We start from the raw sequence: 23,122 nt of genomic DNA, 5'->3' as shown, positions 1-23,122 counted from the left end.
AAACAAAGAATAATTTAATACTACAGATGTTCTAGAGTACTTAAAAATTCATTTGCAAGAAATAAACAGGCAAAAACATGCAAAGATATTTGGGAAATTAAAACTCATGGTAGGTTTTAATACTCATTATAAAGCAAAAAAGAAATCACCTAACATGTAAAAGCTAACATGATGCTTTATTATGGCTTACTCTGTAGCAACTAGGAGTAACAAAACAATAAAATAGAAATTATTTTTTAATAAATGCTATCATGACAATGGTATGTTAGGAACCAGTGGCAAAATTTATTTGAATGTTCAAAAGACAAATAATGTAAATAGTAAAAAAAAAAAAAAAAAAAAAAAAAAAAAAAAGGAGGAGGAGGGAAAATACAATATTGATTTCAAATGTAGAGGCAAAATTAATTTGGGTGAATTAAGAAATTGGATGTTATCAAACATAAGATAGAAAAACACAAAAAGTTTCAAGTTCCACAGAATGAAAAAATAGCGTTGTCCCAAAAGCATTTATTTAATACTTGTGTGGCAGAACTCAGTGCTATATGTTGGCAAACAAAGAACAAAGAGGGTGTGAACTGGGACCAGCTGGGCTGATGCTTCAGACAAAGGGCAGGAGAGTAACACACACACATTCCTTGTAATATTCGTTCCCTGAGTTGAATATATTCTACAGCATGTCTTATTTAACCTGCTGTAGGGCCTCCCTGGTGGTGCAAGGGGTTAAGACGCAACCTATGAAGATGTCCGCAGCCACCACAGCATGAGTTCGATCCCCAGCCAGGAAGCTACCCACATGGCGCAGCAGACCTCTCCTGACTCGCCCACTGCTCCCCTCAGCAGTGTATTTCAGTCAGTCTGCCTGTTCTGTTTCCCACTCTGTCTCTGGTGAATCCTCTCACCGCCCACACCTCTGGCCTGTACCCCCTTTTTTATATGCATAAATAAATAAATCTTAAAAAAAATAACCTGCTGTAGACTCCTTTTATGGGAGTGTAGTCTATGTTCTAGAGAACAAATATTGACCCATAAAGGATGACAGGTGTACAAGAAATATTACCAGATAGTTCAAAACCAAAGAAGGCACATCAATGACTGTCAAAAAAATGCAAGTCTTACTTGTGCACTCAGGAGAAAGTTCAAGGAAACAATCATCAGCAAATGTAACAGGTAGAATTCTAAGCGAGCCCTGTGACATTCACCCCGGGGTGTTACTGCCATGATTATAGTATGTTTCATGGCAAAATGAATTTTGTAGCTAGAAGTAAGGTTACTAACCACTTGGCTTTAAATCCAGAGATGGCCTGAGCAATCCTTGGTGAGCATATGAACCTTTTTAAAACATCGAGCTTTCGCCATGTGGTAACAGAAAGGGATATCAGAAAATATTGGATGTGTAAGAAATTTCCCATTGCTGGCTGTGAAGACCATGAGGGGCCATGTGAAAGATTCTGAGAGCAGCCTCTAGTTGTGGAGAGCTGTCTCCAAACAGCACCCAGCAAGAAAGGAGGGCTCAGCCCCAGAACTGCAGGGACTGGGTTCTGCCCTCATCCTGAATGAATCAGGAGGCAGATCCTTCCACAGAGCCTCCAGATGAAAATTCAGTCAACTGAAAACTCAATTTGGTTCTAGTTAGACCCTAGTAAATGCTAATAAATGGGTCTCACTCATAGCAGGAATCTAGAAAACCTGAATAAGGGACCAGGAAAAAGACTAATTAATACGAAGTAAAAATCAAAATCAACAAGCAACTATAAACCAAAGACACAATACAAGGGGGAGGGGTGGGGAGAGGAAAGACTAGGGTCAAAATGGGGGGGTACAATTATATGGGGAATATAACCAAAATAAAAATGCATACATTGTGCAAAAATGAAAAATGTAAGAATTATATAAAATAAAATACTAATTAAAAAAATAAATGCTAATAAATGGGTATTGTTTTAAACTACTAAGTTATGGTATTTTGTTCCACAGCAATAGCAAACTAATCAGTAAGAAAGAAGGTGGACATGGATTGAGTTGATAAATAATTATGAGAACCTGACAAACATCACTGCAGCCGGGAAGGACTAACCAATCATATGAATAGGAACTAAGCGACAAAACAGAGCCACGTCATGATGGCACTGAACGCACATGGAGAGGACTCCCTGGTAGCACAAGGGGTTAAGCACAGCACCGTGAAGCTGTCCTCAACCTCTGCAGCACGAGTTCAATCCCCGGCCAGCGAGGTGATCCACATGGCACAGCAGACCTCTCCTGTCTCACCTGCTGCTCCCCTCAGCAGTGTATTTCGGTCAGTCTGCCTGTTCTGTTCCCCACTCTGTGTCTGGTGAACTCTCTCATCCCCCACACCTTTGGCCTGAACCCCAGCTCTTGTATGCATAAATAAAAAAAAATCTTTTTTTTTTTTTGTAAAAAGAAAGCATATGGAGGAAGGACTGCCCCGGGGGCAGTACAGTACTAAATTATAAGCTCCTTTTGAGGGCCAAAAGGAACATTTGTATGTACAATGAAAAAGAAATCTGTATTACCACACAGCTAAGCTTCTAGGAAGAAGCAGTGGGAAATACGATTAGAGAGCCAGTGTTCTGTCACAGAGCACATAGAACTTCAATAGAAAAACAATTCCCAGTAAAGATGAGTCACCCTAAAAAGGGGAGCAAATCAACACAAAGGAGAAATAAGAGATGTAACAAATGTGAGCAAGGACTCGAAGTCAACGTTTACAGGAGACACACGATGGTGTGTTGGAAGTGGTGAAAAATATTTCTGTGAGGAGCTGAGACAGGAATCATACCAAAATAACAGTGCAATAAGATTTTTTTAAAGGGTACAGTTTAAAAGGTCCAAATAAGAAATTCTGCAATAAGGAACAAAGTGAATGAATTTTAAAATTCAGTAGACTGAAACGGATGTAGTATCTGAGGAAATAACCCAAAATTCTACTCAAAGGAATGCAAAGTTGGAAATACAAAAGAGAATAAGAGTTGTGAATTAATAAAGGATCCAGTATACATCTTCTGATAACTCAAAAGGAAAGAATAAAAAGAATTGTAAGAGACAAGATGCAATGAGATAATAATGACTGGGGATTTTTCCAGAATCAATAAAAGACAAAAAAATCCTCATATCTAGGAAGTACAAGAAGTTTTGAGAAGGTAAAAATAAACGTAATCCTATGGAAATAAACCTATTCACTGAAAAAAGCTGAAGAGAACCTACAATAAGGACTAAATGTCCTAAAGAACCAGAGGCAAAAGACAGATTATCTTATCAGGGACAAAAATTAGACTGACATCAAGGTTTTCATCAGCAACAGAAGATGCTAGAAGATAATGGAAATAAAATCTTAAAAGACCTGAGAGATAAAAAGCTGTGAACCTAGAACTTTATGCTCATTAAATTTTTTTTAAAGATTTATGTATGCACACAAGAGCTGGGGTACAGGCCAGAGATGTGGGGGGGGGGACCGGACCCACCAGAGACAGAGTGGGGAGCAGAACAGGCGGATCTACTGAAATACACTGTTGAGGGGAGCAGCGGGCAAGACAGGAGAGGTCTGCTGCACCATGTGGGTTGCTCCCTGGCAGGCCGGGGATAGAAGTCATGCTGCAGAGGCTGTAGATTGCTTCACAGTGCGGTGCTTAACCCCTTGCACCACCAGGGAGGCCCTATACTCATTAAATTTAAGAGTAACAATGAAATAGGGTTTTTTTCCCCCCAGGTAACACTGAGGATACCACCTACTGATCCTAATTAAAAATTGGAAATTGAGCAGAAGAGATGGAAGAAGCACTGGGAAGCTAGAAGTTCACTAACATATTGGTAAATGATAATAATAACAATAATAATACCTAAAATACTTAACAGTAGTAAAATGAAACTCTGTACCCATTAAACAATAACATTCCCCCTACCCCTCCAAGTTCTGGTAATCATATTCTACTTTTCGTCTCTATAAATTTGACTATTCTAGATATTTCTTATAAGTGGAGTCATATAACATTGTCCCTTTGTTTCTGGCTTATTTCACTTAGTGTTATCTTCAAGATTCACCCATGGGTCTCCCTGGTGGCGCAAGGGGATAAGACACAACCTGTGAAGCAATCCGCAGCCACTGCAGCATGAGTTCAATCCCCGGCCAAGGAGCAACCCACATGGCGCAGCAGACCTCTCCTGTCTCACCCGCTGCTCCTCTCAGCAGTGTATTTCAGTCCCTCTGCCTGTTCTGTTCCCCACTCTGTCTCTGGTGGATCCTCCCACCCCCCACGCCTCTAGCCTGTACCCCAGTTCTTGTATGCATAAATAAATAAATCTTTAAAAAAAAGAATAGGTTTTAAAAAGAAAAGATTCACCCATATTGTAGCATGAACCATAAATTCCTTCCTTTATAAGGCTGAATATTCCAGTGTACATATATACCACATTTTGTTAATCTATTCACCCACTGATGGGCAGAGGAGTGAGAAGTTCTTATATCTACTTTAGAAAGGCAACCTTAGAATCAAGAGAAGAACTTATTTTAAGAAAGTGAGATTTGCAAAAAGAAAGAGTTGCCACTTCCTCCCAGTTGGGTGTAAGAAGTCTAGCAAAATGAACTTCCTCCTTGGGGGTATTAAGTATAATTACTTGGAATCAACATGCCTTTAAGAATGATTGATTGTTGTATTTGTTATTGGTGTAAAGAAACTAAGAGAAACTTGATGCATTTTGATTTATAACATTATAAATCTGAACACGTTTTGGTCACATCAACATAATCCTATTTTTAGTGCTATACTATTTTGAAAACATAGAAATATTTCCTGGAATATACTGAAAATAAATCTCAAGAATAACAGTAACAGCTGCTTTTATTGGTGTGTTTTACTGTATGCCAGGCAATGAACAAATAGTTCTCCCCCGGATTTTTTTATTTAATTCTTACAGGAATATTCATGAAGTAGGTCCAATTATCCCTTTTTTACAGATGAAAAAACTGAAGGGTACAGGAGGTAAAGAATTCACCAAAGGAGACAGCTACTAAGTTGCATAGCCAGGACCTAACCCAGGCCACGTCACTGCAGGTAGAAATAGTCATGGCTGTCTCCACTATTTATTTAAAGAGAATGTTTCTTCTCTGGCTAGGAAAAAAAAAAAAAAATGAAGTCAAGAAAATTTAGCAGCAGACCCATCCATTTGCATTAAAAATTTACTGAAGCTCTTCATTCTTTTTAATACATAAAGATTTTGGCTGAATTCTTTTTGCTGTTCTGAAAGGAAATAAATCCCTGCCTTGTCATTTTACTTGGAAAAGCAGTAATGGGTCTTTCTACCCCCAGTGGGTCTAAAAAGTCTTGATAAATGTTTATATTTCTCCTTTTCAAGTTGCAGAGGAATTCAGCTGTCTATGACTCCCAAATCTATAACTGATATTCCCAGGGTCCCTCAGTTGTATGAAAAATGAGACAAAATAATGAGCACATTATAAAATTTTATATTTGGTGTAACTTTGGTAGTCTCCATGATTGTGGTCTTCTTAAAATAAATTTGAAGCATTTGGACAGTAAATACGTATTTCAGGAATAAAGAAATCAACACTAACATTTACTTCAAAAAATCTACAGTTAACTTTATCAAAACATCATTGCTCTGTTCTATTTAACAACTGGGGGTGGGGGGGAAGCATTAGACATTTAACCCACAAAAGTGTTCAGATGAATATAACTAGCAATTAAAAATGAACATGAGTGTGATACCATTTTCTTGTCTGTCTCCATTAAGTTAAGAGAATGAATGCCTGAAAGGCCGGTGAGTCTCAATTTCAGGTTCATGCTCTTGATTAATGCTATCTTAACAGCCATTCAATGGAGGGAGTTCAACCGGCAGGAGAAAAATGCCATTAAAAGATTTTAAGCTTCAGATTATGACAAGACACAGAGACAAGACGAATTTAGCAAATGACAGTAAAGATTACATAAATATTACCAAACGAAGTTTCAAGAGGCGTCTCCAGGTCTAAGCAATGCAATTCATGAGGCTTCAAAAAGATGCAAGATTTCCCGACTCCACCCTATTAAGAAACCATCAGCGCAAGCCATCGGGTAGCGCCCTTTCCTAGCTGTCTAGAAAAACCTTTGCAAACTCACCTCCTAAACTCAGGGCATCTGGTTTCCGTTTTGCTTTGGCTTAACCCGAGGACTTGCTACTCTCCCTTTTGCAGCACTCCGCCAGCCGCGCTGGAAAGTCAACACTGCACCTGCTGGCGACGCTGAAGCTCGCCCAAGTGGATGCCGCTGGCTCGGAGCATCTCCTGCTGTCCCACCTGCTCCTCTTCGTCATCTCCCTGCCTTACACACGCGCGTGCATTCACACATACACGCGTGCATTCACACACGCGCGTGCATTCACACATACACGCGTGCATTCACACACACGCGTGCATTCACACACACGCGCATGCATTCGCACCGTGGAGCTCGCATCTGCTGCCAGAGAGGAGGTACCGCCCCAACTGAGCAAGACCTCTGGTCTTCTCCTTCCCAGGGCACCGTCCCTAGGAGGGACCCCAACCCAAACCCCCGCAGGTAGAGGCAACGGCTACCTTGTGACCTCCTCCTGCAAAAAAAAACAGCGGCCGCGGCCACGGCTCCTGCGCTCCTCTCTTCGCGAGACCAGCCAGGCCCGCCCGGGTCAGCGCCGGTCCAGGAACGATGCAACCCCGGGGGACCCCAGCCCGCACCCGGCTGCGCCGCCGCGGCTGGCGCTAGCAACGCGCGCGCCCGTGATTCAGCGCCTTTCCGCCGCCGCGGTTGCCACGGCGACGCGCGCGCACGCGCACACGGGTCCCCGGGGAGGGCGGGCAGCGGCCCCAGCTCTGCGCCCAGCTGGAGCTCTCGGAATGGGCATCCGAAGACCGACTCCCGCGCCGCGGGGACCGGGCGGACGGCTTTCGGGAGACAGGGTGGCCTGCACGTTCCTCTCTGCCTTCTCCAGCCCTTGCCCGCCACATGGTCCCGAGCGACCCTTCCAAAGGCCCCTGCCGGGAACGCACGGGCCGTGAGGCACTACCTGGGCCAAAGGGGCTTTAAGAATGTGCCCCCCCGAAGCGAAGTCACCCCCCCCAATACACAAGTCCCACGCCTCTAGCTCCTTGGCCCTACTCCTTGGGCCCTACTAGGTTTTGAACACGTGCTGCCTCCCCACTGGGGATGGAAACCGGGCTCTGGGAGGGACCCAAATCAAGCCCGTGCTCTCGAGGTTCACTAGCTGTCTCATGTATTTGGACTACACTTATTTCTTGGGGAAGGGGATAAGCTGACCCATGGAAAACAGATGCAGGCTACTCTTCCTTGCATTTTTATTGTTCTCTTACTGTTCTGGGGTCAGGGCGCATTCCTCGCACATTCCCAGGACTATGAAGAATGGCGCAGAGTTTAGGGCTGAGTTACAGAAGGCATGAACGACCCCCTACTAGGCTACTCACTCACCTTGGTGGATCTTGGACAAGAAACATAATTCTGTTAAACCTCCGTTTCCTCAATTATAATGGGACAATTTTTTAAGACTTATTTATTTATGCATATAAGAACTGGGGTACAGGCCAGAGATGTGGGGGGTGAGAGGATCCACCAGAGTCAGAGCGGAGAACAGAACAGGCAGACTGACTGAAATGCACTGCTGGGGAGCAGTGGGCGAGACAGGAGAGGTCTGCAGTGCCATGTGGGTAGCTCCCTGGCCCACGGGATCTAACTCCTGCTGCATAGGCTGTGGATTGCTTCACAGAGCGGTGCTTAACCAGTTGGGCCACCAGGGAGGCCCTCCTCAATTAAAAAGAGAGAACCATAGCACTCATAAAAGGTTGGTTGCAGGAATTAAATAATAATGCACATTGCAAGAATAAAAACTTGTCTAGGACTTAAAGAGTGAAAAATCATCTTTGATTTAAAAAAAAAAAAAAGGCAACCCTGCCTTTCATCAGGCTAAGACGACAGACTCAGATAAAGACAGGAAAGTTAACGGGAAATACTGTTTTTCCTAAAGCCTTGCAGCAGCAGTAACTTAAAAACCCCCTCTTTGAGTGCCCCATTTGCTTTGCTATTCCCCATCCCTAGCCAGTGATACCAAATTGCTACTCTCCTTTCCTGAGGACATGCAAATGTTGGTTAATACCTGCTTCTCCCAATCTTTCTTTGAAGCAGTAACCAAACGCCTGATTTCAAGAACCTCCTTAGAAACCTTTCATGGGAACACAAAACCTTACAAAACATCGTCCTTTCTCTTCTCAGAAGACATTCCACAGTACCCATAAATCTGATCCGTAAATCTTGTTCACAATGGTCTTTGGATATACTAATATATATGGGCTTAACCTAGAATGTTAAATTATAAACTCAAAACCATCACAAGGAGTACCTATTCTGACGTATGTAAAAAAAACATGTATTTCTGAAATATATTTCGAAACATTTGTCTTACTAAGCTGCACAAGAAAAGACAAGGAACTATCCTGTTTCGTAGGTGGGAAAATCAACTCGAGCAAGGTTCAAGTACATTCCACATCAGTGGCGAAGGTGGTGCTTGGTCAATTATAAAAGATTCTGAGTTGGAATTTCTGAGAGGTAAGGTACAAAAAACTACTATACTGGAAAAAAAAGTTTTTCCAGGGCCTCCCTCGTGGTGCAAGGGGTTAAGCAAAGTACTGTGAAGCTACCCTGCAGCCTCTGCAGCATTTTGATGCCCTGCCAGCAGGGAACTACCCACATGGCACAGCAGACCTCTCCTGTCTCCACGGCAGCTCCCCTCAGCTCCCCTCGGTCAGTCTGCCTGTTCTGTTCCCCACTCTGTCTCTGGTGAATCCTCTCACCCCCTGTACCTCTGGCCTATACCCCAGTTCTTATATGCATAAATAGATCTTTTAAAAAAAGTGCCCATGGTTCAATCCTATTCATTCACTTATAACTTGTTTCTAATTTTGTCACTCTAAACAGTAATTGGGAAGGTCTTTCACTTGGAGGCTTGGGTGATATAAAAGGAAATGGTACTCCTTTCCTTACTCTAATAAACATGATTACATATTTTATAGTTTATATTTTGCTTTTTACTTAGGTTTTTTTTTTTTTTTGGTAAAGTGAGGTGAGGTTGGTTTTATTCTTCCAAATGAATAAGCAATTTACCCTTTCTAGTGCCTGTGTGATGTATGATGGTATTAGCAGTACTTCTCAAGTTAGTTTTAATGATTAAAATGATGACTAACATAAAAAACCTTTTCCACTGTCACTAAAATGGGAATATCATGTACAAATTCAGCTTCCCGTTGTTAGGTGTTTTAGTTAATTCTGACACTCCTGATAAAAATAAGGTTCTGCCACTTCGCCTTCTAATTATTCCACTGGCTTTCTTTTTTTATACTAAGGAAGTCTCAATGTATTTTTGGTAATTCTTAGGGAGGGTGAGAAGCGACATGGAAAGCTATTTTTCTTCCGCATGAACACCAATTAGCAGCACTAGAACCAGAAACAGGAAGTAAAAACCTTAATCCCATTACAGGCACAGTAACATACTAAAGCAAACTACAAACAAGTGAAATTCTTTATTTAAAGTACATTTCTTAAGGGAAAAGTTTTTTTTTTTTTTTGAAAGCACATTGAAAGTGCTCTTTGATCTCTTATAAAATAACTCAATTTTACAAGTAGCAAAACCTAACTGGCTATCTCTCTTTACATTTTATTTTTCTCTTAAAAAAATCCAGTGCCACTATATCTGACTTTAATCATCTTTTCTTCTGTTGGCAACATAACTACAAACATAAATTTCTAAAAGTTAAGGAATTTTAAGTGTAAGATTTCTTTATAGCTTACCGATTATGTATCCTGTCAGCTGACAAAAATAGTCTGATAGAGTTGTCATCTACTAAAATGCAGATGACCAGAACTTTTTCATTTAAAATGATCTAAATGTGTGGACTGTACTAAGTTCTCCTTTTGAAATCTTAGTTAAAATAATAATTGTCTTTGGTGCCCCATTTAAAACACAAATCAAAATCAAATATAAAAACTAGCCCACAGAGATGCTCTGATCCTGCTTGAAATCCAGCAGGCAGCTAAGACCACTATTCAAAGCTCTGACAGCCTCTGTGCCCTTTCATTAAGAGGCCTCATATTCTCAACACTGGGTCTGCTTTAATTTAAGTAAACACTGATACTCAGGACTCAATTCACAAAATAAAATCACAATAGTTTTTTATGTTATGTGATCCAGTATATTAATTCTGCTATATTGAATCTAACCTTTCCAGATAGATAGAAATTATATTTGCATTAAGTCCAGAACAAAACTACTTAGAAGATATAAACTCTTATCTGAAAAGCATTTCATAGTATTACATCTAAGTTGCACAGAAGACCCCAGTGATCACTAGGAAATCTACCACAGTCCAGTTTTTCCAACCCCAGGAGGTCCAAACTTCGGGGAATAATGTGTCCACTTTCTGCTGCTGCTGCTCTAAAAAATATTCTATCAAAACGAAGCTTACACTTAGCAGCTATTCCAAGATTAGAGTTCATTTGTGTATCCCACGTATACTGGCAATGCTTAGGTTTGCCCAAAAACTCCCAGACATCCAAAATGTTGCTGGGTAAACCGCCACATTGGGTTACCTGCAAGTAAAAAGAATCTCTTTAAGATTCTGTTTTCATTTCCATACATTAAAAAGGTGCTTTATACTATTATCATGTGTAAATGCAACATTTCAAATCAGAATGTTACAAAATTATTTATTAATGACCAACTGCATATGTTGTACCTTTAAAGTGATCTGCTGCATAGTGATTGGTAGGTAATGCAAAACCATTAAGATACCCAGGAGTCTGGAACTGTTCCCTTCTTTTCTACTACAAATAGATTCCTAACTGGGTGTCACAGCAAACTCAGGAGGCTGAAAACCCATGGCCTCACTTAATTACTCACTTTTAAAATAATGAATACATGTGAAAAGAAGGCAAAACTCTTTATAATCTTTTCAGCAAACTCTTTATAGTCTTATGAATTTAGAAGTATGTCACTTATATGATCCAATGTCAATTGCCCTCACATTTTTATCTGAAATTTACAAACAATATTCTCCCTTATCCTAGAACTCACGTTCTAATTATTTTTAAAAAAATGTAGTAAAATATACATACTATAAAATTTGTCCTTTTAATGTGCACAGTGCTGAGCCATTAAGTGCTTCCACATTATTGCACAACCACATACAGGCAGGATGTACTCATTTTCCTAAACTAAAGTCTCTACCCTTCAAACACTTAACTGTCCATTTTGGCTTCCCTTCAGCCCTTGGCAAATACTATTTTACTTGCTGTCTAAGAATTTTTGACTATTTTAGGAAACTCATATACAAGGAATCATAAAACTTTTGTCCTTTTGCGACTGGCTTATTTCACCTAGCATGAAGTCTACAGATTTCATCCGTGTTGCAGCCTGTGTCAACATTCTCTTCCTTCAGCTGGGTACTACTCTATTGCATGGACACACCACATTTTGCTTATCCACTCACCCATTTGTCAACGGACACTTGGGTTGTTTCCAGTTTAGCTACTGTGAATAATCCTGCTATGAACATGAGTGAACAAACATCTCTTCGAGGACCAACTTTTACCAGTTTTGGTTATGGTTCCAGAAGTGAATTGTGGGATTCATCTGTTTAATTTTTGCAGAATCCCACACTGTTTTCTACAGTAGCTGCACCATTTTACATTGCCACCTCCACTGCACAGGGACTCCAAGGTCTGCACATCCATACCTACACTTACAATTTTCTGTTTCTTTGGTAGGTTATGTCAATGGATGTGCAGTGGAATCCCATTATGGCTTTGATTTGCACCAAGTGTTGATGCGGAGAATCTTTTCATGTACTTCTTGGTCACTTCTCTATCTTCTTTAGAAAAATGTCTAGCTATTTTGCCCATTTTTTAATCAGGTTGTTTTACACTGAGCTGTAGTTCTTTGTATAGTCTGAATATTAACGCATTGTCAGATATATGATGTGCAAATATTTTCTCCCATTCCATGAGCTGCCTTTGCATTCCACTGATAGTATCCTTTGATGTACAAGTTTTTAATTCTGTTAAGTTTCTTTTGTCGTCTGTGCTTCTGTTGTCATATCTCAGAAGTCACTGCCAAATTCAATACAATGACTTGCTTCCCCATTTTCGTCAATGACTTTGTAGTTTCAATATTTTGAGGTCTTTGATTCATTTCAAGTAATCTTTTGCATATGATGTAAAGATCCAATTTCAGATTTTTGTCTGTATATATCCAGATTTGCTAGCACCATTTTTTCAGAAGCAGGCTTTTTTAAAAGTCAGTCAGGCTGTTATCATTACCAATTTGCAGACAGTTCAAAAGCAAGTTTGATTTTTAAAAAAATGTGTGTATAAAAAGCTAAAACTGCCGAGGGAAGAGCACCACTTCCTGTATTTGGAATATTGCCTTCACTCTGGCAGTGAGTCCTGGCATGCTTTCATCTTCCTTTTCATTTCTTCCACTCCTGGAATTCTGTGAAGTGAAAATGAAGCGACTCCTCCCATTTCACTTCACTGTCAATGTATGTGAGCTCAGCCAGAGTGAGAGGAAAGGGCAGGAAAACCACTTAATATGTTCCCAATCTACACTAAGTCCTGAAAAATTTCAATCTGTCTCAACTGTCTTAAAGACAGAGACTTAGTTTGCATCCTGGACATGGTGGTAGTGGGGAAAGGAGGTAACAAACATGAGAAGATAAAGAGTAAGAGACAATCGTGATGGTCAAATTGTTCTGTTCTTCTCACCATGCAATATTACAAATTAACTCATTTTTTTCTAAATTCTCCTATTCTTCTATTTTCTCTCTACCCTGCTTGTAAATCAATACAATTCAGCAACATTGACTTTGTGTTGTCTGTTTCATGTGCAATATTTATGTTTCCCTCCAATAATGTAAGATCTCCTATCTCTGCTTTCCCAATACTAGGCATATAGCAGAGTACTTACTGAACTGCATCTTCAAGGTCAGTTAGCCATTTTTAGCCAATGAAGGCCCTTCTTTCAACAATGTTGGACAAAGGAAACCTAAAAAGTAGTTGGCACAGCAATAATCTGCTATAAAAACTGAAATGATTTTATCACTCACTTCTTGATCCCTTAAATTTGTGTCTCCTGCAAAAATGACTGTAGCTGACTCTGGAACCTCTTGTATGTTTTTTAAAACCATTTTGAACTGGTTCATTCGCTCCTTAGCATGCCCTCTGGTGCTCTCCAAATGGGAAGTCATAAGGCAAAGTTCATTTCCCGACACACTCGCCTGCAAAAGGATAATTATGTCATTAAAATTATCTAGTAACCACCAATGCTAAACTTTGATAACAGAATCAACAATTTTTCACTTGATTGGTATGTGTTTATCCGGTGAAACTAATCAGTGCCATGCTCATCCTGTTGGGCCAAGGATAAAGTGCCAACCCTGCTCCCAAAGACTACTATTTAGCAAGGACCCATTAATACTTTAAGACCTATCTCAAATGTCCCCTGCACTGTAAGCCCTACCCCAATGTCCCAGGGAGTGTGAATACTCCTGACGCAAGCCAGAAAGAATGGTTCTAAAGTTCACTAAACTGAATTACAGCACAAATTTTTCTCTCTACAAAGAACATTCATGATTTTCTATAATCTGGATCGGATCCACCTTCCCAACTTCTTATCACACTAGCTACCTCAATTTGTATCCTCTGCACTGAATTGAAGTAAATACTACTTCATATCCATATATGTACACAGCCAAAGCACAAAATACTTTGTAAAGCAAATGTGGAATGTTAGCAAACTCTTACATATTCTTAGGAAAACATAATGGATGAAGGATTGTATTTTCACAAATTTCCCATGTAAAAGCTCAACTTATTAAATTCTTTAAGATTATTAAAAGAATGCGTAATGAGGAGCAGATTTTTCTCTAAAGGCAACAGTTCTCTCTCTCTTTTTAATTTTCTGGTGAAGTAACATTGAATTACATTATATAGATTTCAGATATGCATTATTACAAATCAGCATCCTGTATATATTAGGTTGACCACTAAATGTCCATTTCCATACTTTGCCAAACAACTAACCCCTTTTACCCAACTTATCTGATCCCTTAGATTTGCTTTAAAAAAAAAAAAAAAATCACCATTGAACTATAAACACCATCATTCTGTTTCTTAAAAAGGCCATTTTAAAAAACTACTTACATACACACACAAAAGGTTTCTCATCATTTCTGTATTTGGAAAAGGAATAATTTCTTTGCTTTTAAATTTCACTCTTGATTTCTTCAACATTATAGCTGTGAAATATCCTTCTTCACGACCTTCAAATGTTGGTGGAAAACAATTTAGGCTGAAAGGATACTTGCAATTTATCACAAGTTCCCCTACTGAAGATTTTATAACAAACAAATACAGATATTGAAACGACTCCAAATCCTAACAGTAAACTATTCAAAACAACTGAAGATAACCAACTCAGTCCCTATGTTTACCTGTCCCCTTCCAAAAGTCAAATGGAATATGGAAGAAAAATAAAAATAAAAATGAGTTCACACTAAGTACCAAAATATTCAAAAAAGAAAATTTGAACTTTCAAGACAGAGAAGATGAGACTTAAACCGAAGTAAAATATATAAGCATTTACATTATACTCCAGAAGCACCAGAAAAATTGCAGTAAATTAAAAAAAAAAAAAAAAAAAAAAAAAGGAGAGAAAGAATGAAAAAAAAAGTTAGGGGCAGGGAGAAAGCAGAAAGATAAGAAAGATGGCAGGTGGGCAGGAGGGAAGTAGTGGGAGAGAGGCAAGAAGGGAGAGAAGGAAAAAGAAAAAAAAGAATTTTTCAGAACTGAAGGTTACAAACCTCCAGACTGAAAGTTTTTATCAAATGTTCAGACCAATGATTTTTAAAAGACCTGAAGACCCTCAGTGAATCCAAAGAGAAAAGAACAGAAATTAGAGAAGCATCAAATCTATCATCATCAATAAAGGAAACTAGGGCCTCCCTGGTGGTGCAGACGGTTGAGCGCCGCACTGTGAAGCTGTCCGCAGCCTCTGCAGTGCGGATTTGATCCCGGCCAGCCAGAAGGATCCCACATGGTGAGGCAGACCTCTCCTGTCTCACCTGCTGTTCCCCTCAGCAGTGTATTTCAGTCTGTCTACTCTGTTCCCCACTCTGTCTCTGGTGAATGGTGAATCCTCTCACCCTCCTGCACCTCTGGCCTGTACCCCAGTTCTTGTATGCATAAATAAATAAATCTAAAAAAAAAAAAAAGAAAAAACTACTCAATGTCTCAAATATTGACAACTTGTATTTTCCTGGAAAAGCATTCATTTCAACTACCTTTTCATACATATGAATACATTAAGTTGCTAACACACTTTCCTACAGGTAGCATGCTGTGTCTGGCCTACTTTTCTCACATTTACTTTGTTTGTGCTCTAACAGGCTAATGCTGATTTCTCATTCACGGACTTGTTTTTCAAAGAAAAAAGAGAAACAAAATAGGAAAATTGTTACCTGTAATAATCTCGTAATTACTTGCTCTCTTCTTTAGGTAGCTATAATATGGGGGGATGACTTCCTGGAGAAATAGCACATCCGGACTGTACCTAATTAAAAACAAATTTATGATAAGCACCAATATACCATTCCACTTGCCTTTACCTAGATTATTAGGAAAATTCTGCAACATAAAAGAAACATGAAGCAATTACCCTTTAGGACAACTATATTCTATATTCATACTGATCTTTGGTAACTACAAAATAAGATCCGTGCTATTTAACATGTTAACATTGCAAAGATCAAATTTTTGAAAAGTCATACATGCAACAACACTTTGAATTTAAAAGAAATGGAATCATAGAAAATAGAAAAAAGGGCCTCCCCGGTGGTACAGCGGTTGGGCGCTGGGCCGCGAAGCTGCCTGAAGCCTCTGCAGCACTGGTTCAATCCCCGGCCACCGGTGAGGATCTCACATGGTGTGACAGACCTCTCCTGCCACGCCCGCTGCTCCCCTCAGCAGTGTATTTCATCAGTCTGCCTGTTCTGTTCCCGGCTCTGGTGAATTCTCTCACCCTCCTGAGCTTCTGACTGTACCCAGTGCTTGTAAAAATAAATAAATATATCTTAAAAAAAAAAAAAAAAGAAAATAGAAAAGAGCCTACCATGGTCCTACAGTTTAAAAGACACTGTGTATAGTAACTGTATCAATCCTCTCTGAAACAGTGTCCATGGGGAACAAAAGCCAAGCACTAGAGAACTTAAGTGATTTGTCCCAAGGTCACAGAGTCAGTATGTGACAGATATACATCTTTATGACAATTTTATTTTCATTGCAATATTAAATACAAAGTTGAATAAGTAATAGTACTAGGAGTTTTCTAACAAAAATCAGTGTGCCCTCTTCACCCCAACTCCTATTTCTACTCTGGAAGGCAATCACTCTTAATTCTTTCATATATCTCCTCTGAGAGCTGGATTTTGAGGTAAGGTCTGATTCCAAATCTCCTAACTTGGCATTATGACCCTGTTTGTAGATAGGTAAGTAACATCCTCACTACCATTAAAGAAAATAATACTACTTACAAAGCTAAATAGGAACACACCCCTCGAGCCCGCTCTTGCAGATTCTTTAGGTCTAATCCATCAATATTCCAGGTAATGACAGAGAGCATGCTGCCATCTTCCTGCTGCATGTTTTCAGATGAGCTGGTTTTAGAACTACTAGAATCAGTGGTCTCTTCCTTGGTTAGGTCAACACTGGCAAGATCAGAATGAAACACAACTTTGTAAATAATCTGAAAACCAGTTAATTTAAAATTATTTTGTTAGTATTTGCAGTCCTCTTTTTATACACAATCAGATTTTAAAAGAGCTGGGAAATTATTGCCTATAGAACAAAAGTTATAAGACTGAGGAAAGGGAAATTCTTATTGTCTTATCCAAATGTTTGCTCATTTATACAGTTCAAGCCAGATAAATATTCTTCAATGACATGTATCACTAAAATGATTTTATAAACATTGATTCCAAGTTAAATAAAGTAAGATTTCCAAATTTATTTGGATTCACTTTAAATCTTATTTGAAATAAAGATCTCGTGGCACATAACTAATGGTTGTAAATTCTTTTTATTCCCCTCATTAAGGGGTGAAGTCTAACATCCCTACCCTTGAATTTGGGCTTTGGTGATTTGCTTAAAAGAATATAGTGAAATTGAAATTCTGGAGTTTCTGAGGTTTGGTCTTAAGGAGCCTTGCAGCTCCCACGCAAGCCTTTTGGAATACTCTGAGCTGCTGTTAAGTCCAAACACCCTAAGACTTCCATGCTGGGGAGGCCATATGTGTGTGCTCCAGACCTGTCTGATCCCATTTTCTGCCATCCCCCACCAAGACCCAGACAGCTGAGTGGAGGGATATATGATATATAAATTTAAGAAAAAGGTTCTTTTATTTATAAGTTTAATAAATGTAATTATTTTAACTTCTAATTTTGAAATTATGTCACTGTTAGAACCGCACAAATAATAAAAAGGAATTCCTATGCACCATTCCCTTACATTTCCCAAATGTTTAACATCTTGCATACTTAATACTTACTTGCTTTATTTTCATTCTGAAACATTTACAAGCTTTTCTATGTACTTCCTAAAAATAAGCGCACGCGCGCACACACACACACACGTGTGTGTGTATCTCCTAGTTAGATTATCAAGTCAGGAAATCATCATCAACATGATATAACTTAAAGAGCTATTTAAATTTCAGCAATTATGCCACTGATGTCCTAATTCAGGATCATGTGTTGCAGTGAGATGACATGTCTCTTAATCTCCTTTTACCAAGAACAGTTCTTCAATCTTTGTCTGAAATTTTTAAACAGTATCAGTGATTTTGGATTCTGATGCTGCTTCAGTTTGGGTTTGTCTGATGCTTTATGATTAAATTTAGATTATGCATTTTTTTTTTTTTTTTGGCAAGAATGATGCAGAACTGTTAGCATGCCCTTTTCAGTATAATTCAGGAGCACATGATATGGATTTGTCCCCAGTACATGGTAATTTTGATCAGTTGGTCAAGGTGTTGTCTATCAGATTTCTCTTCACTATAGTTAATATTATTTTATTCCATAAATTATAATGTTTCTATATGTTACTTTGTTGCCCCAACTGTTACAGACTTGAGCAGGGAGGGTAGCTCAGTCTGGTCCCCCAACATTTTCTGGGCACTTCCTGACTTTCTAGCACAAGATGTGCCATTTCATCGTGCAGTTTACCCACTCCTGCCCTGGAATCAGTCATTTATAAAATGAGAATTTGTTCCTTTCAGTGAAAAATGGTATTTAGAAGCCAAGATCTCAGTACTTAATATGAATTTTAACAAAAAAAACCTTTCGAATAATCTTTATAAATTAATCTTAAAAAAAGTCACATTAAATGTAAAATTTTCCTTTGTAAAATTCATTCTTTCCAAAAGGTCTCTTTCTCACTCGACAATCAGTTAATGTTTTATTTTCTTCCAAAGTCTTATCACTGAAGAAAAAAGGCCAGGTCAAAGATGTAAGTTCTTTTTCATTGAAAGTATTAACAAGTGGGAAGGAATGTTAATTCTTTTTTACTGGCAAATCTTTTTTTAATAAATTGTGTCAAAAAAAATATCAAAAAGACAAGAGAGTCTATCATTTCAGGTCCCTTACCTGTTCATCACACATACCTCTTTCCCAAAGGTTTAAGATGTCCCACCTGTAACTCAATCTACCGCACACTGAACTGTAAAATAAACAAGCCAAAGTCTCTCCAGTAGGTGGAACGGTCATAAATCTCATGGGGAGAGCATGATGGTATTATTAATTATATCTAAATGTACTGAATTCCTACTGTATGTCACATGCTGTTCCACCTGTTTTGCCTCTCTCAGCTCATTCAATCTTTACAACATGATATAGGTATGATATAGGTATTATTAGTGCCCCACTGAGAAAGAAGTTGAGACAGAGAGGGGGTTACACAGTTACTAACTAGCAGAGCTGGACTTACCACCTTTGCATTTTGGCACCAGAGTCCATGCTCTTATTCCTTGTGTTGGCCTCTCCTCCTCTAGTTTCACTATAACACAATTAGAGTAAGCCCTCACTTAAGAGTTCTTGGGGTGGTGATGAATGGCTTGGCCAATGGTCTGCAGAGCAACATGCCCAAGTTGTATTGTGACCATTGTGATACCCACATCGCCCATGACTCCATCTGTGAGAAAGACACACTGCTTTGGTAGGAAACACAAAGAAGAGTGTAAAAGACTACTATCAGAAATGGATAGAAGAATTGAAAGAACTAGTAAATTTTAAGGAAGTCATTTGCTGACTTCCTTTCCAATTGGGGCAATGCTTTAGTCAGCATAAATGGTGATGTAGGGTCTCTCTTCTAGGCCAGTGCCCCTCAAATTTTAAATCACCTGGGGACCTTGTTAAACAGCAGATTGATTTCACAGATCTGGGATAGAGCCTGACACACTGCATGTCTGACTAAACTCCCAGGTTGTGTGATGCTGCTTGGGTCTCAAGTAACAAGGCCCTACGCTGGGGTTATCAGTGCTGGCTTCACATTAGACTAGCCTGTGCAGGGTAAAAAAAAAAAAAAAAAAAAAAGGCCAAAATCCTATGAGGGATACATGCACCCCAGTTCAGACTAATTAAAGTAATATCTCTGGGGGTAGGACCTCAGGAATATTTTTAATTCTCGAGGTAATTCTAATATGCAACTAAGATTCACTGTCGTGGTTTTAAGCTTTCCCTGTTTCTCCTGAGACTGAAGATAGATTCCAATTTAGGGGGCTAATTCAACTTCCTGTTCAAGTTTTTGCTAATCTCCTTGGAATTCAGTAAAGAACTGACATTTTTGCCCTACTAAAGCACTCAAAAGCCAAGTTCAGCAGGCTTGAGTTTTTCTAGTCATAAAAATCTTCCTATCAATTTCCTTTACTTTCATTTTTTGCTAAAGCCAACATCAGAAATCCGATCAGGACATGCCCTAAGACGATGCAGGCCTTAGAAACATCAAGAATCTTTGGTCCTCCCCATGTTTTCCTCCTCAATGGACTAATTCTTACTGCTTCACTCACTGACATGTGATTGGAGGTTTGAAAAAACCACTGCTTGTTTTTGTCTATCAGCTCAGGGTGGGAACCCTAATTGTGTTCCATTACACCATTACTTAGCAGATCCTCCTTTTTATCACAGTGACTATTTCAGGATATCCATTTACTAAGTTCTAATTTCTTCCCTGATCAACTACAACTTAGGCTGCAACTAACAGACACTAATTCAGGCTAGTTTGACAAATCAGAGGAAACTGTAAACAAGCAGAACCATGTGAGTCAAAAATACAGGAACGTAGGCAAAGGGGTTCAGAACTGGCCTCCCTAAGATGTGTCACTTTGGCAATTGGATTATTTTGAGTTTAAGGCAATCAAGAGAACTTTTACCTCTCCCTAACTACATAGTAGGACTTAGGTAGGGGACCTTTCCCCTAATGAATTCTTAACAGAAATAACTGTTTATGACCTATCTGCTTGGCGGGGAAACATCTAATTACCCAATACCTGCTCCTCTCGGCTTCTCCTCATCCTGAGTGGCTGCCCCACTTCCCCCTGAAGCCCCAAGCCCTTACCCTCTTCCTCATCTCAGGATGGCATATACAGCTGAACCTCGGCCAGAATCGGTTCAAGGTTCACAGGGGCCACTTACAAGGCAGATTTTTTCTATCCACGGGTTCTGCATTCATGGATTCAAGCAACCCTGGATCCGAACTCATAAACATGGAGGGTCAACTATGTTATATATGGATTTTCAACTGCACAGAGGTTGATGCTCCAAACCACCACTGCCCCCCCCAACCCGCCCCCTTTGTATCCTCTCTCCTTGGTTCAAGACATTATGCAAAACCTCAGTCACCTGGTTGCCTTGAGTCTCTATTATCTTAATGGTATTCATGGAGACATGAAGTTAAATGTTTTTCTCCTGTTAATATGTTATTACATCAACTTAAATGTTAAGTCAGGCAATGAACCTAAAAGAGAAGGGAACATTTTTCTTCCCCTAGATTACAATTCCAGTGAAAAACGGCATTTCAGACGGTTCCTCCCGGGACTCCAGGTTACTTAGAAGTTCCAGTCCGGCCCTCAAGAGAGAAGGGATAGCCCTGCTGCTGGAGAGCAGCTCCACCCTGAGACAGCGGCACAAACCCTTCACCTTCTTTTATTCAATCAGGACAAGGCCTGGACTCAGCCTCCCGCCCAAGACCATGCAGGTCCCAGGATACCCTTGAAAGGGAATCACTAAGCAAATGAAATCTTTCCTGCTTTCTGCGAGTCATAGGTATGGTGCAGTAAATAATGCAAAGTAAATGTAAACACAAGTTTTGCTTCTCTAAAACCTATCTAGATGAGATTACCTAAGGCTTTGTTGCATTTTAACAAGGCCAGACAGCTGCCAGGGTGACTGATCTCCTAGGGCATCCTTGAATACCTGTCTTTTGTCACAAACTTTTGTGCTCACTGACCGATGTTATCAGTGTGAGATGGTTATGTATAAAAGAAACCCTTTGTCCCTAGAATGCTGCTCAGACCTCATGCATGAGCAATAAAGCTTCTCCTGACCTCACCATTCCTAAAGTACCGCTTGTTCTTCCCCTGCCTGGGTAAAAGGCTAGAATTTATTCCTGCAACACTCTAGCAAAGAGCCCAAGTCCTCGGAGGTCCCAGGATACCCTAGTAAGAGCCCAGGTCCAGCAGGTCCCAGAATACCCTAGTAAGAGCCCAGGTCCACGCAATTCACAGGATACCTCAGTAAAGAGCCCATGTCCAGCAGGTCTCAGGATACCCTAGTAAGAGCCCAGGTCCAGCAGGTCTCAGGATACCCTAGTAAGAGCTAAGGTCCAGCATGGCCCAGGATACCCTAGTAAGAGCCCAGGTCCAGCAGGTCTCAGGATACCCTAGTAAGAGCCCAGGTGCACGCAGGTCCCAGGATACCCTAGTAAGAGCCCAGGTCCACGCAATTCGCAGGATAACTCAGTAAAGAGCCCAGGTCCACGTAGGTCCCAGGACACCCAGTAAGAGCCCAGGTCCACGCAGGTCCTAGAACACCCCAGTAAGAGCCCAGGTACAGCAGGTCTCAGAATACCTTAGTAAGAGCCCAGGTCCAGCAGGTCTCAGGATACCCTAGTAAAAGCCCAGGTGCACGCAGGTCCCAGGACACCCAGTAAAGAGCCCTGGTCCAGCAGGTTTCAGGACACCCCAGTAAGAGCCCAGGTCCAGCAGGTCCCAGGACACCCTAGTAAGAGCCCCGGTCCAGCAGGTCTCAGGATACCCTAGTAAGAGCCCACGTCTGCTTTGGCGCCTCGCTCCTCTCATCACTTACCAGGGCTCGCGCTCAGGGGAGGTCTCAGGGAGGCTTTTTAAGGTGCTCTCCTCCACAGGGGACTCGAAGTAGGAGTTCAGGGCTCTCTGAAAGACAAAACCACACGGTGAAGTCCGCGCGCCCCCGGCCCGAGGACGCGCGGGCAGGGAAGGGACCGAGCGCACCTCCATCTCCCAGTCGTTCTCGGCCAGGAAGCACTGCGCCACGGCGGCGTCGCAGCTGGCCACGGAGGTGAACTCCACACACAGAAGCCTCCGCCTTTTCACCTCGGGCTCTCCCTCTTCTCGTTCCGCCTCCCCGCCAACCTCCAACCCGCCGTCCGGCTCCATCCTGGACCGGCGACGACGCCCACTCACAGGGGCGCGCCGGTTTGCGCGCCGCTCTGCGCAGGCGCCCCACCCCGGCGCACCCGCATCAACTGTCCGGCGAGGAAACGCGCTCCGCCCTCGGAGGGCGGAAGCTGCGGGGGCGCCTCAATGGCCTGGGCCGCTGCGCGAGAGAGCAAAATAGCGCATGCGCGCGGCCACAATGGCGCGCGGAACTTTTGTGCGCGAGTCGCTGGGGATGGTGGCGCGGGTGCGCTCGACCCGGACCGCGAATGCTGGGGCGGGGGGGCCTGAGAGCTATAAGTACTCCCCGCCCTGTGTGTCCTTGCTCTTTTGC

At 40.9% G+C, this 23,122-nt stretch overlaps 1 protein-coding gene across 1 annotated transcript; it reads right to left on the bottom strand.

The window, feature by feature from the left end:
• Positions 1–10,355: 10,355 nt before the first annotated feature.
• On the bottom strand, positions 10,356–22,901 carry TDP2 (tyrosyl-DNA phosphodiesterase 2; the record flags this gene model as incomplete). The annotated part of the gene is made up of 7 exons (XM_084256163.1): positions 22,624–22,901; positions 22,460–22,545; positions 16,637–16,810; positions 15,566–15,657; positions 14,250–14,368; positions 13,154–13,324; positions 10,356–10,640 (listed from the first exon to the last, which is right to left on the bottom strand). Exons 1-7 carry the CDS (start codon positions 22,786–22,788, stop codon positions 10,356–10,358), a joined length of 1,092 nt encoding a protein of 363 aa, XP_084112289.1. The 5' UTR covers positions 22,789–22,901.
• Positions 22,902–23,122: the final 221 nt, after the last annotated feature.

Source organism: Talpa europaea, assembly GCF_964194135.1.
Source record: "Talpa europaea genome assembly, chromosome: 2".
In the NCBI taxonomy this organism is placed as follows: Eukaryota; Metazoa; Chordata; class Mammalia; order Eulipotyphla; family Talpidae; genus Talpa; species Talpa europaea.
Note: the sequence above shows the minus strand (reverse complement) of the source record. Positions and strands in the feature narration are given on the sequence as shown.